The 16,295-nt window shown below is 35.7% G+C and overlaps 1 protein-coding gene and 1 non-coding gene across 9 annotated transcripts in view; both read right to left on the bottom strand.

Annotated features, from left to right (window-relative positions):
• Positions 1-1,205: 1,205 nt before the first annotated feature.
• Positions 1,206-16,295, bottom strand: part of C1H1orf141 (chromosome 1 C1orf141 homolog) — a 49,361-nt gene continuing 34,271 nt past the window's right edge. For 5 of the 8 annotated variants that reach the window (XM_054684102.2, XM_063800728.1, XM_016920434.3 and 2 more), the window contains 4 exons: positions 11,853-11,997; positions 4,852-4,921; positions 3,836-4,022; positions 1,206-2,204 (listed from right to left, as the gene is read on the bottom strand). In XM_054684102.2, the coding sequence (XP_054540077.1) occupies positions 1,605-2,204; positions 3,836-4,022; positions 4,852-4,921; positions 11,853-11,997 (1,002 nt within the window). In that variant the 3' untranslated portion in view covers positions 1,206-1,604. Of the gene's footprint in view, positions 2,205-3,835; positions 4,176-4,851; positions 4,922-11,852; positions 11,998-16,295 lie in introns of all 8 variants that reach the window. The other 3 variants (XR_010153585.1, XR_001707168.3, XM_016920436.3) reach the window with 3 other exon arrangements.
• Positions 11,259-11,393, bottom strand: LOC112207330 (small nucleolar RNA SNORA31). The gene has a single exon (XR_002941760.1). It is a non-coding gene; the product is annotated as a small nucleolar RNA SNORA31 (small nucleolar RNA).

Raw genomic sequence — 16,295 nt, 5'->3', positions numbered from 1 at the left:
ATACTAAGTATCAACAGAAACTACCATCATGACTAGTACTAATATTAGGTATATTTTCTAATTCTTGTTATTCTGATCGTTAGTGCTTAAAAAGAGTTTGTGTTTTATGTTCTAAGTTGGCAATGTAGTTCGGGAAGCTGTTCTGCTTTGCAGTAAGTCTGGATGGAGGGAAAACAGGGGGAGAACGTATAACAGCAACCAGAAAAGAATGAAGGGGAAAAGAGAAAGACAGCTTCATGACTTGGAGCTGCAGCAGCTTCTCCTTTTCCCAGGCAGCAACTGGAAGCAAGGGAACCTGCTATGCCCCTTCCCTACCTCCTACAGATCCGAGCCCAACACCTTATCTCGAAGCTTTTCTCTCTTTCTCTTCTCTCATTCACACAATCTCCAGGTACATCTCTCTTCTTCCATCTCCATTTTTCTCTCCTTGTCATTCTTTTTGAGAGTCCAAACCTCCCTCTCGTTGTAAAGATGCTCCTGAGTGGTATTGATGATTATGCACAATAAAGAAAATCTCCAGTCTGAAGTAGAAGCAGAGGAACCTAAACCAGTTTACCTCCTCACCCTTAAATGTTCCAAAAGAACCCCGAAAGCCTTTTCTTAACTTAAATGCATTGAATTCAATCTGTTTCTCTTCAAGTAGTAACAGTCAAGATTGAAAAATTCTTTCCTTACTCAGTTTTCTCTATTAGTTATTGGAATTACAAAATTATTGCTTTTTACGATTTTCACATAAGCTCTATGGGATAAAATTTTAAGTAAGCTTTTGTTAGTTAATTTTGGAATTTATTACTTCCAAGATTATTTTTATGTGAAATACATTTCTGAATTCCAAACAAATGGATTACAAATAAACTTTCAAAATGCAACTTGTTTCTAAGTTGAATTCTGCCTTTAAACTGTTTGGGTTAATGAGAAACAGTAAAATAGCAATGTAATAATATACCTTAAAATGTTTAATACCTTATAGGATTTGCTACCAAAATTATTTAGATTAAGGATAGTTATTCTTTTATTTAACAATTTAGAAAAAAGTTAAAGTTTGCAAAAACATTATATAGTAATGAAGTTCCAACATCTACTAACAACAATAAAATCTATTCAAAGTTTTACAAAGCCTTTTTAATTGCATAAATTGCTAATGTAATACTATTGATGATGATTTGCTGAAATGCCGGTATACAATTAACTCCACAGTCATTAAATTAATGGTAATTTGTCTTATTTGATATTCAATTATAGAACAAGAGTATTGATGTTATTTGGCTTCCAACAGCGCATTTCCAGAGTCAGACTATGCCTTTCTTGGTCTTGAATCAGAGTTTAGTATAGGAAGGCTGATGATTGAGCAATCTAATTGAGATAATAGAAAGTCATGAACTAGATCCTCTTGGTGATAATTATTTCCTAATTTTGTCCTATTATTTTCTAAAAATGTTGATTGTTCTTGAACAGACCACTGCTGACTTATAATTCTAATGTCTGTGCTTTGCTTTCTTATATGATCAATTAGAACATTACTATTTGGATAAGAATTTCTTTTATAATTTTGGAACTTGGATATTTGCTTCTTGTTACTCAAATATTGCTGCATACATGATATTTTATGAGGCATTTAAAATTTCATTTGATAGGTTTAACAAATTATCCAGTGGTGTTACATTATTTAGTTTATATATATATTTAAAAGGCTTTGAGTAACATTTGACAGGTAAGGCACTGGATGTGGGTATGCTGGTTGGTTTTCCTGCAGAAAACATTCTTCCAAATTTTCCAGTTTGGGCACTCATTTCATGAATAACAGCTTTATCAAGGTAACCCACAAATTGTTTTGTTAGGCTAGAAAAATTCTGTGAGAAATTATAGAGTGTATTCCAAGATCTGTTTTCTAGTGTCTGCTTATTAGTTTTCTTCTTTAGTTTATCATCTACAGTTGTGTGGCCCGCTTTAAAAGACATAGGGATCTGTATATCTTTTCTCTGTACTGTAGGCATAGTTTTTTGGGGTTTGAAAAGAGAAATAGATTGATTGCCAATTATAGATTTGAGGATTTCACAATTTCTTTCTAAAACGAAATTTGTTCTTTTATGTGGGTAAATGTTTTCATTTTCCAAAGGATGAGAAGAAAATCTATTTTTTGTCAAAAGTAACATTCGTACATATTCTGTGTCATGGAAAATTATGGGATTTGTGTCCTTTTGTTCCTGTAGATTAAAGAAAAGAATAATTAGTCATAAGTTCATTGAGTCAAGAAAGCTCCATATATTTTAAAACATGTAAATAAAATTGTAAAATATTCTAAAAATGACTACATACAAATATTTAATATGAACAGTAGCATTATTCAAATACATGAAAATACTGTACTTGTATGTAACATACATCCTTCTTATCTTAATATTCTATAGAGATGTTAGTGATAAAACTTGAACTTTTGGCCTTAAATGTTTTTTGAAATAAATTGGAATACGAAAACATTAATATATTTGTTAAATATCTGAGGTACTGTCATTGAGAAATAAGGTAGTTGTTCTGGCATTTCTTAGGTTTCCATGTTCTAGAAATTAAAAAGCATACCAAAAAATGGATTGAGTCAAAGTTCAGAAGAGACATAACTGATTACAAGCCAAAATTACAAATCTGGATATTCTAGTAAATAATTCAAAAAATTAAAAATTATCTCTACAACTGTTATTATTGTACCCTAATACTTAGCACAATACCTGACACCTAAAAAGTGCTCAATATATATTTGTGGAATAAAATAGCCAAAGTAATAGATTGACTTAAGAATAGATCATTTTTATCACAGTAATATCCAAGTCTGCTATGATTACTGAAAAGATGACAAAGATCTAGTTTTGCAATCCACTGGTGATGCCAATATTACCTATTTAGCCATAGTAATGGATGTTTGTAATGCTTTTGGTCTGTCCAACACCTTAGGGAATTTTCCACTTGACAAGTCTATGTACCCTTAGGTAGAGGCAAGAACCATGTTTGTCAGCTTCTTTGAGGTTAGGACATAGGCATTTGCCCTAGGCTCTGCCATTCAGGTACACCTATGAAGTCTTCAGCTCAGAGAAAGCAAGCACTGTGAAAAAGTATTGGGAAAACTATTCTAGTGAGGGTGGTAGGAGTTACATCTAGCTTTGAATGACAGCAGTAGCAAATGTCTTAGAGTATTCCCTGCTCAGCATCAGAGTTGTAAACTTTTATCTGTGACAATAGCATGGGCCTCAGTGGAGCAGTCTGGGGCTATATAATTAGGTGATTCCTGACTAGACAGCTTTCGAGCCATACCGCCTCTCTAGAGAGCATGAGTTACTAAATAGCCTTTAATAAATGCACTTTCTGGTTGAAAAAGCCAAAACAGATTGTTAGAAAAATTGACACATGGTCATGGTCCCATCATTTTAGAACTGGGGTCTTGTTATATTGCTCAGGCTGGATTCAAATGCCTGGGCTCAAGCAGTTCCCCTGCCTCAGACTCCAGAGTAGCGGGGATTACAGGTGCACATCACTGCATTCTGCTAGATTGGTACAGCCATTTTTTAAAAATTCTTTTTATTCTACAGTTCTATTATAATCAAGCAAATTTGATAAAGGCTTCTTCATAAAGAAAAACACTGAATTTTCAGCTGGTGTAAAGGAATCCCCAGTTTGGGGGTTGTGCAAAGTGCATTAAGAACTTAAGTGCTGTTATCACTTTGGAATATGAAACCAAGAGGTAAGAAGGATTTATCAAAGATTCTGGTCACTAAAATATATGGGTGATTCCCATAAGTCATATGACTACACATATTTACTTAACGATAGATGATATGCTTATTACCATGTGAGAAGTTACTGTCTTTGTTGGACTAACGTTGATTATCTTGGCATGTGGATTTTTCAATTCATCCTCAAAGCACAACGGGAGCAAGCTTTTCTTTCTTACTGACCTATACTTACTTAATTGATAATTTCTGACCGATTTGTTTTCTTTTATATTAAAATCGTTCATCCGTGGAGATTTTTTTCTGAAAATAAACACAGTTCAGGGTAGTGTTCATGGGGCTGATTACAGCTTGTCAGTTCTTGTCTGCCTCCTTTTATCCCTGGAAGTCACTGCCAACTTCTGCACCAACCTCTCTCCCACAGACTTTCAAACTGACAAGATCATCCCGTCCTGCCTGGTTTGTGGGAGAAAACAGCAAGAGTTAGGAGTGGAAGCAAGAGAGTCATATATATGCCTCTTTGGATTTTGAATGGGGACGAATTGTATTATTACGTAGGTTGAGGAGAACACCAAAGGTAGAGAGGTATTTGCAACATCCTATGTTGAAATTCTGGAAGAAGCTCCACAGGGCAGCTTCATGCCAACATAGGGTGGCCCCAGCTTTGTTAAGAGGATAGAATAGTGTGGTCAGGCAGAGACAGAATATAATTTTTAAACTGAGTTAAACCTAAAGTGCTTGTTCATTATTGATTCAAACAAAGTTTGAAACACACTGGATTAATGATTTTTTTTCATTATATAGAGATGGAAGGGTTCATGAGAAAAATGAGAACTTTATCCAAAGAAAAGCTACTTTTTCATGTCCATGTTGTCATGTAAGTAAATGTGTGTATTTACTAAAAAAAAATTGTATTCCCTCTATTCATTTTCCCATGCCTTTCTCTCCATTTAACAACACTCAAGGTCTGGATGTCATATCTAGTGGCTAAGCAGTCTTGGACCATTCATTGGATTGTGCTATGGAACTAAATAATAAGGCAGAATAAATTTATTCCTGTCAATTATAAAATGTGTCCTACTAGAAACATCATTAAACAGAACAAAATATTAAGCATTTTAAAATAAATTACCTTTTATTTCTATCACCTTCTAAGTGACCAACAGAATCCAATGGTTTCCTAGGTTTTTTTTCAATTTGAGCTGAAATTTTAAAAGATTTTCATAAAAGACACATAGATATTCTGACATTTAGGAAAATATCTTGCACAAAATATTTTACAATTTAAAATAACATATGGAAAACACCTAGTATAGTGCCTGGTCTGTAGTAGCTACCCAGTAAATATTTCTTGAATGAACTAGATAGAACTGGAAAAGACTGAGATCGAAGCCCTAGTATTTGGCTAAAACAGATCAAACATAAAAGTGGTCTTGGAGATTTTTTTGTGGAAGAAAGACATCCCTAAATTTTCAAATCTTTCTGATATGTGGAGTCATTATTAACCAGTAGGAAGCTTCAGACGTTTATCACTTGGCAGGCAGGGAAGACAGTTTGCAGATATCAAACAGATCTTGCCACGTGGCATGAAGTAAGCATCATCCAAGGTTGATCTCTTCCAAATATGTCTGGTGGCCACTCCAGCATTTTTCTAGATACACATGCTATTAGTAACAGTTTTAGCTTTTACCTTGTCCTCAAGTAGTTTATATTCTAGTTCAGTACTTCCCAGTCTTTCCCATATAATGGCAAGCATACTAATTAATATTATTTGTACAGTATACTGGAATACATGCTTGAGTCTGGGCAGGCTACCACAGGGCCAACTGAGCAGCCTTGATGGCTAAGGAATCAATATTTCAGCACACCTATAACCCCCTCCAAGCACAACAGGTTACCACAGTTCTATTTGGGAAGCTCTGTTCTAGAGGGAAGAAATGGTCAATAAACAAGTAAACAAGGGGCATGGTGGTATGCCCCTGTAATCCCAGCTACTCAGGAGGCTGAAGTGGGAGGACTGCTTAAGCCCAGGAGTTTGAGGCCAGCTGGGGCAGTATAGTAAGACCCCCATCTCAAAAAAACAAAAACAAAAACAAACAAAAAAAAACCCGACAACAACAAAAACAAGTAAACCAACCAACAAATAAATGTATAATATAATTTCGAATAATTTGGAAGTATTTGCAGCGTTCAAGTACCATGGAAGAATATAACCATGGTACTTCACCTAGGGTGGCTATAGAAGGCCTCTTTTAAGAGGGGATATTTGAGTTGAAATCTGAGTAAAGAGAAAGAGGCAGAGGAAACAGCAAGTGTGGAGGTCTCAGTGTGAAGCCAGCATGGAATGCTGAAAGAACAAAGCGGCCAGTGTTGCTTGGGTGTGGTGAATTAGGAGGAGAGTGGAGTAAGATGGGTTGAAACACGTAGCAGGGCAAAGTCATCTAGGGTCACATAAGCCATAGTGAAGAGTTAAGATATTATTCTGGTTACAATAGAGATCCTTAGGAGGGTTTTCAACAGAACAATAATGCAGTTTCATTTATGCTTTAGAAAGATCACTCTGCTTGCTCAGTGATGGATGGTCTGTGGGGAGAAGGGGGAATGTGGGTGGCAAGAGCAGCAATGGAGTAACCAATTAGGAGGCTGTTGTTGTTGTCTAGATGAACATGTTGGTGGACTCAATAAGGATTGTAGCAGTGTAAGTGGTGGGAAATCGTTGGCTTCAGTTTCTACCTAGAGGGAGATCCAACTTTTTCCCATTTGCAGGAATGGGATAGGTAAGAGAAAAACAGGCCCACTGACTGAAACAAGGTGCTGGGTTAAGGATCCCTGACTTGTGAAAGGAGAATAAAAATCACTCCTTTCCATTGCCAATTGGCTAACCTGGAACTGAGTCAAACCACACAAGAGATGGATGACTGAATCTGCCAATCTACCATATCCCAATTGTCACCCTGGCAGACGAATTCCATTCACAACTCTAAAATCTGGTCTGGCCTGAGGGTCACGAGGTCTGAGTAATGGCAACTACAAAACTTCTGGAAAGGAAAGAGTGACATATAGTGAGTGGTGAATAAGAGACAGAGAGCCTTCTAAAATTCTAAAACCTATGAAAAATAGTGCCAGGTGCAGTGGCTCACACCTATAATCCCAGCGCTTTAAGAGGCTGAGGTGGGTGGATCACTTGAGGTCAGGAGTTTGAGACCAGCCTGGCCAACATGGTGAAACCCCATCTCTACTAAAAGTACAAAAATCAGCTGGGCATTGTGGCGAACGCCTTATAGTCTCAGCTACTTGGGAGACTAAGGCAGGAGAATCGCTTGAACCAGAGTCGGAGGTGGCAGTGAGTGGAGATTGTGCCACCGCACTCCAGCCTGGGCGACAGGGTGAGACTCAGTTTCAAAAAAAAATTATAATAAAAAAATGAAAAATATAAATTTTAGAAAGGCAGCCAACAAAATCTACAAGAGGGTCAGCAATACAATTAAATAGAAGAATCTAAAAATAACCTGAAAACCTTTGCCATCTTAAGATATACACCTCAATTTTAAGATGTATATTAGCATGCGTCATAGTTTAATTAACAGTGTCAATTGGTGACATCTTAGATTTGATGAAATATGTTTAGAAATTTCAAGGGTATAAATAAAAAATACATTAGAGAATAAGCTAGTATTCGATAAAAACAGACTAAGGTAAAAATAAAAACAGGTCAATATTTTAAAAACTGGAAATCTTGGAAGTAAGAAATATAAATCTAGATTACATGGACAAAGGGAGAATTAATGAATTGAGAGAAAATGTTGAGGGATTCGCCAAGAATGCATAGAAAGATAAATAAAAACCTGAAAGAACAGTTCAAAATCATGAAAAACAGACTGCAAGTCTTGGACATTTCTCCAATAGCTTTGGAAGAAGAAAATAGAGGAAATGGTAAAGAATCTATATTTGAAGAGATAATAACCAATAATTCTAACTGATAGAAGTGTATTTCAAGGATTGAAGATGACAGACAGAATACGTCTATATCCAGATACTTTGTACTAAAAATGCAGATTGTAAAGAATAAAGAGAAAAATCCTAAAACTACCAAAAAGTTAAAAAGCTTGTCTGTAGAGGAATGACAATTGGACCATGAACAGAATTCTAATCTATGAATCATTCAAGAAGATAATAAAATTATCTGTAAAGTGCTGAGAAAAAATAATTTACAGTGTAGACATTTACATAAATTCAACTGTCATTCTCAAGAGTGACAGCAAAATAAAGGCACTTCAGATATACAAGGATGAAAAGAGTTAATAGCCAACAGGTCACCATTGAAAGAATGACTAACACATGCTCTTCAGGAAAAATGTAATAGAACACAGATGGGGCTGAGTGTGGTGGCTCACGCCTGTAATCCCAGCACTCTGGGAGGCCAAGACAGGTGGATCACCTGAGGACAGGAGTTTGAGAGCAGCCTGACCAATATGGTGAAACCCCATCGCTACTAAAAACACAAAATTAGCCAGGCGTGGTGGTGCACGCCTGTAATCCCAGCTACTTGGGAGGAGGCAGGAGAATCGCTTGAACCCAGGAGGCAGAGGTTGCAGTGAGCCAGGGTTGCGCCATTGCACTCCAGCCTGGTCAACAAGAGTGAAACTCCGTCTCAAAAGAAATAAATAAGTAAACCACAAATGGCAGAATACAGGAGTCAATGATGAGCACAGAATTTGATAAACTACTATGTATTTAATTGGCACTGTCTTTAAAAACGAACAGTATTTTGTATTTTAAATGAAATATTGTGAATATTTGCTGCACTTGTATAAGCTTTTTGCAGTTATTTTAATCTATTGTATTTTTGGTGTTTTAGACTTCTGTCATGTCAGCCTTTTGTTTTTTTCTTTAACTTTGCTTTACTGAGGTATAATTTACATACAATAAAATACACATATTTTAATGTAATGCACAGTTTGATAAACATTGATAAATATATGCACTCATGTAAGTAAAATCAAGATATAGAGTATTTCCATTATTCTCAGATCGTTTTCCCCTGCCCCCTTTTAGTCAATTTATTTGATTTGTTCTGTTCTTTCCTTCAGACACACTGGTTATCTCAGTGTTGGATACCTGTTTTCTTCCCTCAAAATACTATCTTGTCTAATGTGGTCATATTTTTGTCCCCTTACAATGCACGTTGTATATATTCCTACACCTGCTTTTCAGATTTCAATTCGGTTTACTTCAATGTTTATTTTACTCTTTGCTGCTTTTAATATAATTTTAAGTTACCTATTAGCATTACTTGTTTCTTTAAAAATATTTTTAAATTCTGGTAGCATCATTTCATCCTTGATGATTATCTTTTACATTTCCAAATCTTATTTCACAGAATTCTGATTTTCTTTAACTCCTTCAGCATATAAGGCAATTATTGTTTAAGTTTTTTCCTGGTTCATGGGGTACAAATTCTGCCAAAATGTGACCATCAGCTATGTTTTAAATTATGACCTCTCTTTGCTGCGGAATTTTTTCATGGGTCCCATGATTTGTTCTTATTTTTCTTTCTACTCAACTTTGAATCAGATCACTTAAATCTGGGCTTATTATTTGTCCAAAAACAATAGATGTACATTTTTTTGATGTTCTCCTTGTTTACTTGGGCACTGTTAAACTCTCCCCTTAGAAATTAACATGTAAATCCAGATGTTGTTACCTTATATTATGAGTTCAGGCACTTAGCTACCTCAGTAGGCTGCTAAGGAAGCTGGAGCCCTGGAAGATCGTGGAGAAGTTTGTTTCTGGGCACTGTATATTTTGTGAAACCTTTTCATGACCCCAGGGTGGTGGTGGTGGTGAGTACTCTGTTTATGTGTGAGGTGTCACTTGGGTTTCATTTTTTTATCTCTCTCTTGGGGTAAGCAACTTAGTTTGGTAGTTGGGGGAGGAATTTAGTCAAGTAAGGGCCTCATGGCTCACAGGCTATTTGATGGAATCATGTTTTTTCTTTGCACAGTTATCGCTGGTCACAATCCAAAAATCGTTCCTAGAAAACTGTATTTTGTCTCTTCTGTTATCAACCCTCCTTTCAAGTCCCTGCTCCTTCAAGTTAGGAGGTTTTTACCCTAGCTCTGAGTACATCTAAAGCAATACGAGGAAGCCAGAGAAAAAAAGTGACAAGTTATGATCGTTACATTTCTCTCCAAATATTGCTAACACAGACTTTGAATGCTGCTGACTTACAATAAGGAAAGGAATCCCAAGGGGGAGAATTTCGCATCTTTCTCTGACCTATCATTGATAACAAACTCCATTTCTTTATGTTGAATGTAAGAGTGTGTGTGTGTGTGTGTGTGTGTACGTGTGTGTGTGTGTGTGTGTGTGTGTGTGTGTGTGATGGAGTAGGTGGTTATAACAGGGGATTTTTTTTCAGAATATTCTCTACTGGCTCTTTCAATGGTTATTCCTTTCTCCTAAGAAATGGAATTGTGCACTGACTTCTGGAAGATTCTTTCAAACTGCTTCATATTATAATATGAGGCAGATTTTCTTTGAGTTAGGGATAAAATGTCCCACTTTCAATTTAATAAATTTTTCTTCCTTATTTTCTTTTTGTGTTACTCATTTTGGCCAGGATGAACTGAACTTGTATTTATGTTGACAACTTTCCCAGAAGTCTTACTTTGAGACTTTGATAAAAAGTATAAAATGCTTCTTTAGAGAGGCTTAAGAACTTTTCTAAAGGGAGATTGCTTTGCTGAACTAATAGAACACGCTGTCACTGCTTTCAGGGAACACTTCAGAGAAGATGTGGCATCTGAATGGAACCTTAAAGGATAATGTAGTAAACAGAGGGTTGCCTACTTCACAGTTCTTTTTTACCCTTCTTTACTAACAGCACTCCAATCTTATCTCCTTCCAAGCAACCGCGTCCTTCAAAGAAGGCTGGGATCTTTCCCCGCTCAATAGAGTAAATCCTGAGTAATCTAAGCTGTGTTTTTCAAAATAGTGAGCTACAAACCATTCATGTCTTGCGAAATCAATTTAGTGTATCCTGAACAGCATTTTAAAAAATGAAGTAGAATAGAGTATAACAGAATGTATCATCTGGATTCTTAGTAATTACTGTACAAAATACAGAAATACTACAATCAAATTCAACTGACAGAGAGAAAGAGAGATAATTAGGACTCTAGGAAGATGAATCTTCTGCTCCGTGTGTGTGTGTGTGTGTGTGTGTGTGTGTGTGTGTGTGTAATATAAAAAGCATTTCTTACTGTGGCCGTGTTAAAAGTTGGAAAAAGTGATCTAAGCCAATGATGATTTATTGGTTTAGATGTGGATGCATGAGGCTATTTGAGACAAAGAAACATAAGGGGGAGTTGGCGTTGGGAAAACATTTTTTTTTCATTCTTACCAAGGCATAAAAAGCATTTCCAGTCACACAAGCTATCTTGAATAGTTGTCATCATATTGTACAGCAAGGATAGGAGGACAAGCTACCTGCTAAGACCATTGACGAAAGAGAGAGGAACTGGACGTTTTTTCCCCCACTGTATTCCTCTATTCAATCTCAGCAGCCACAATCAGACAGACAGAAAACTCGAGAATATTTTTTTTCTTGCATCTGTAGTGGAAACCTTAGCAGCAGACAGTAACTACTCCAGGTCTGTCAAATAGATGCATGGAACTGAATATCTGATGACATTATAAAGCCCCTGAATGAGTCAACCCTGCAAAAGCCTTTCTGATGGACTTCTTGTTTTTTTTTTTTGATAATAAATATCTTTACTGTTTAAGCTACAGGCAGTTGGATTTTCTTTTACTTAGGGCTAAAATCTCTTAACTATTAAAGACAATCAGGAATCCATCAGGTGAAAACATATGTTTTAAGCATAGACAACAGACAGTGAATCAAATCACACAGTAATTTGGTTAACTAAGTAAAACAGCCTATTAAATATGACTAGAATCAGTGTGGTGTGGATAGGTTTAAGAGTAAGAAAAGAAGGCTGGAGAAAGATCGTTATGGTAATGTGATCAAAGACTAATATTCCTTGGTTAAAGATTTTCTTAATGCTTACACATTAATTTTAGGTGCAGATAATTTTCAGTTATTTCAATGTAAACATGCAATTTGTATACCTGTAAATAAAGTAGAGTCTTTTTCCTTTTTATGAGCATTAGACTGAATGTTGAACATAGGAGAAAAGTCTGTAGAACCCAGTGATCTTCTACATGCTTGTCTATGCTGTGAATATAGAACATTCAAAGGCCCTGCATTTTCCATCTAAACATCAGGAAAAATGGAAAATTATCTTAGAAACTATTTCTTTCCGTGTATATTAATAAATAATTTATGCTTGAGTATTCACATTTGCAATATTGAATTATGATAACTAACAGCTGTCTGGTTCTTTAAATATTTTCAAATGTGATTTATTTAATTCTCAAAAAAACCTACTATGAGATGGGCATTATCAATAAAAAAACAAATCTTCAGAAGTTAAAAGATCTGCTTATGCTCACATTTTTTACTAATTTTTATTTTCTTTGTCTATAAAACTTAGCCTTTATATTCACATAAAATTCATCTCTCTAAGTTCAGGGAAAGTCTAAAGTTCAAATGCTGAGAAATAAAGCCTTCTCTGTTTTGACAAACTATTACTCTCTCTAACATAGAGTAGGTACAGCAGATCAGTTCTGAGTAGAGAAGAAACTGAAAAACAATGATCTGGCTTTTCCTAAGCTAGAGTATCAGACTGGCAGATTGGGTCCATATATTTTTTATTAAAATGTACATATCTAGGCGCTCAAAATATACATATGCACATGTTAATATAAACTGAATACTTTGTGATTCTCTGTTAACAAGCTAAACAAATAAATGTTTAGAACCCATATATTTTTCACACTAGGCACAGAATATATTTAGTTCTGGATAATATGAAATAAAAATAAGGTATATGACAAAAGTCTAGGCCACAAAGACCTCACATTTTTATGGTATAGATAGGATTTGCATACACAAAACAGTAGTAAATAAAATAGAGTAATATTACTAAAAAGCAAACCAATCAATACAATCTACAAATGAGGAAGAGTTTAAAAAGGGAGGGATATCAATAAAGACTAGAATAGACAGGAAAGATTTCATAGAAGAAGAAGAAAATGCTAAGATTTAAAAGATGAGGGCATTGCAGGCGAGGTCAACAGCATAAGCCTGGAATGTTCATAAGACAGGCAGAAAAATAGCATATTTATAGCAGGAAGGCATTTATTATTTATTGGGATTAAAAGATAAGTTCAAATAGGTAAGAAGACGAGTTGTGAGAGGGATAGACCACAGATGTCTTGAAAGACAAATAAAGCAAATTTATCCTAAAGAAAAATTAACAAAATTGTTAAGAGGAATAGAAAATTGGAGCATATCAATAATTCTTAAAAGGAATGTAAGGGAGTTTCTAATAACTACCTTTAAAACATAGTTTAAAAGAGTAACCAGCCCCGGATAGATTTACAAATAAGTTGTTTTCAGCTTTCATGGAACAAATTGTTCTCATGCAATATAATATCAATTAAATTAAAAAGTAAACAGCTTTTCAGTTCTTTTTATAAGCTGGCATAGTCTTAAAAGCCAAAGTCTGGAAAAATAAAGAAGCTTACAAGCTAATCTTACCAATGACTTCAGGATTTTTCACAAATTTAAAATAAAATACCAATCAACACTAGACTAGTACAAATTTACAATAGCCAAATAAAACCATCAAGAAATTAAAGGTTTCTATATGTTATTATAACTCATTACCCATAAGTCAACAAGGATTAAAATGTTGTAATTATTTTAATAGCTGCAATACTGATAAATCTGATAAATTTAACAACTATTATCGATAAGAACTATAATAAAACTACATAAAGATAATACTTTCTTAATGTGATAAAGAATATTGGCCAGGTACGGTGGCTCGTGCCTGTAATCCCAGCACTTTGGAAGGCCGAGGCGGGTGGATCACCTAAGGTCAGGAGTTCAAGACCAGCCCAGCCAACGTGGTGAAACCCCGTCTCTACTAAAAATCCAAAATAAGCCGGGCGTGGTGGGGCACGCCTGTAGTCCCAACTACTCGGGAAGCTGCGGCAGGAGAATTGCTGGAATCTGGGAGGCAGAGGTTGCAGTGCACTGAGATCAAGCCACTGCACTCCAGCCTGAGCAACAGAGCGAGACTATTTCTCAAAAAAAAAAAAAAAAAATTTAAACATAATTTTAAAAATTCTATATATATGTAAAAGTAACAGCCAACATCATCATTAATGGTAATATATTAGTCTGTGACATGGCAACAGTAACATCTATCACCACAATTATTTATAAATTTTTAGGGAGTGCCCAGTAATGCAACAGGAAAAGATAATAAAAGTAGTAAAGACTGGGGAATTCTGATTCAACATAGCTGAGTAATCCTCTATCAGACCTACCCTCCCACAGATGAAAACCATAGACTCTAGACAAAATGCTCTAGACAAAATACACACACACACACACACACACACACATGCATGCACACACATGACCTTAAGGTCCTGGAGAATAAACAAAAGCAGGTGGCAAAGAAAAAGTATTGACACTTGGTATAACTGACTTGCATGGGGTGGAGCTGCTATTTGTATAGCTTTTAGTCTGAAGGCAGACTGAAGTTGGCATTGCATGGAGCATCTAAAATTCTGCTAGAAAAACCATGTTGTTTCTGGCCAGAAGAACCAGAAGACAAAGTTAGGACAAACAGAGCTGCTGGAAAGTGAGAAAGGAATGCTAGAAAGAAGAGAGCCAAAGATGGCAGCTCCATTCCCTGCATGAGAGACTCCTATATGTAAGGGACTACCTGTTCAAGTCTCTGGTTAACCCCTAAACCATGCATGTTTAGAAACTCCTGCAAGCAGACAGCTAAGGATAAAACAACTGAACTAAAATTTGAGCTGCTGTTCACGAGTCGTTTTGTATTTTGAGTACAATCAAGATAATTGACTGCTAGAACAAAAACATCAATAATTTTTGTAGGACAACAAGAGAGTGCAGAGTCTTCACAATATAATAGTCACAATGCCCAAGATCAATCCAACTTGACCTAAAAGAACCAAGAAAGTGAGACCTAGTGTTAACATAAAAGATAACCCAACAAGACCAAGCCTGAAATGACCCAGATATTGGAATTAATAGATTTTATAGCAGCTATTATAACTATGCTTGATGGGTCAGGCACGGCGGCTCATGCCTGTTATCCCAGCCCTTTAAGAGGCTGAGGCGGGTGGATCACTTGAGGCCAGGAGTTCGAGACCAGCCTGGCCAACATGGTGAAACCCTGTCTCTACTAAAAATACAAAAAAAGAAAAAAAAATTAGCTGAGAGTGGTGGCACACATCTATAGTCCAGCTACTCAGGAGGTTGAGACAGGAGAATCGCTTGAACCTGGGAGGCAGAGGTTGCAGCAAGCTGAGATTGCGCCACTGCACTCCAGCCTGGGTGACAGAGCACGACTTCATCTAACAAACAAGAACATAAACCAACCAAACAAACAAACAAAAACTATGCTTCATGAAAAAAGTAAAATATGTTCAAAGTAAAGGAAAAACATAGGGAATCTTATCGGAGAAACAGAAACTTTTTTAAAATGGAAATTATAGAATTAAAACATGTAATATCTGTTAACTGGTTGAGCTCAAAACAAAGTGAAAATATCTGAGGGGAGAATCTGAGAACTTAAAGATAGATCAATAGAAATTACTTAATATGAAAAAATAGAGATTCAGGAACCTGTAGGACAATAATGAAAAGTCTGACATGTTTAATAAGAGCCTCAGAGGGAGACTCTTGTCCCCTTTACTTTCTTTAAAACACAGCAAGTTGCTGAAAGCAAAAATTATAATACTGTCCTGTAGGGTTTATAGTATTACATACAGAAACTATAGTACAAAGGTTTGGGGAAGTAAATGGAACTATACAATTTAAAGATTTCTACATCTTTATGTGAAGTAGTTCAATTTTACTCTAAGTAGACTGTGACAAGTTGATGATGTATACTTTAATCTATACAGAAAACACTAAAAATCCCAAACAAATAAAAAGAGACAAAACTAAAAGCCAACAGATATATTAAAGTGAAATTTTGATAAATATTCAAATAATCCAAAGAAAGGCAGGAAAGAAGGAACAGAGAAACAAAAAGCACAGGGACAAACAAAAAAGAATAAAATGATTAATTTCACCCATATCACCAATTACATTAAACATTAATAAAATAAACATTTCAATTAAAAGAAATTGTCAGAATAGATTTTTTAAAAAGCAAGACTCAAGTATATGCTGTATCTAAAAAATGTACTATAAATATAAGTTGAAAGTAAACTGATGGAAAAATATATACTATGTAAACGGGATGCATAAGAAGGCTGCAGTGGTTCTATAAATATCAGATAAGACAGACATCTGGCCTGGCATAGTGGCTCACGCCTGTAATCCCAGCACTTTGGGAGGCTGAGGTGAGTGGGGAGTTCGAGACCAGCCTGACCAACGTGGAGAAACCCTGTCTCTAC

The sequence above is a fragment of the Pan troglodytes genome, chromosome 1, assembly GCF_028858775.2.
Source record: "Pan troglodytes isolate AG18354 chromosome 1, NHGRI_mPanTro3-v2.0_pri, whole genome shotgun sequence".
Taxonomy (NCBI): Eukaryota; Metazoa; Chordata; class Mammalia; order Primates; family Hominidae; genus Pan; species Pan troglodytes.
This window is presented reverse-complemented; position numbering and strand designations above follow the sequence as displayed.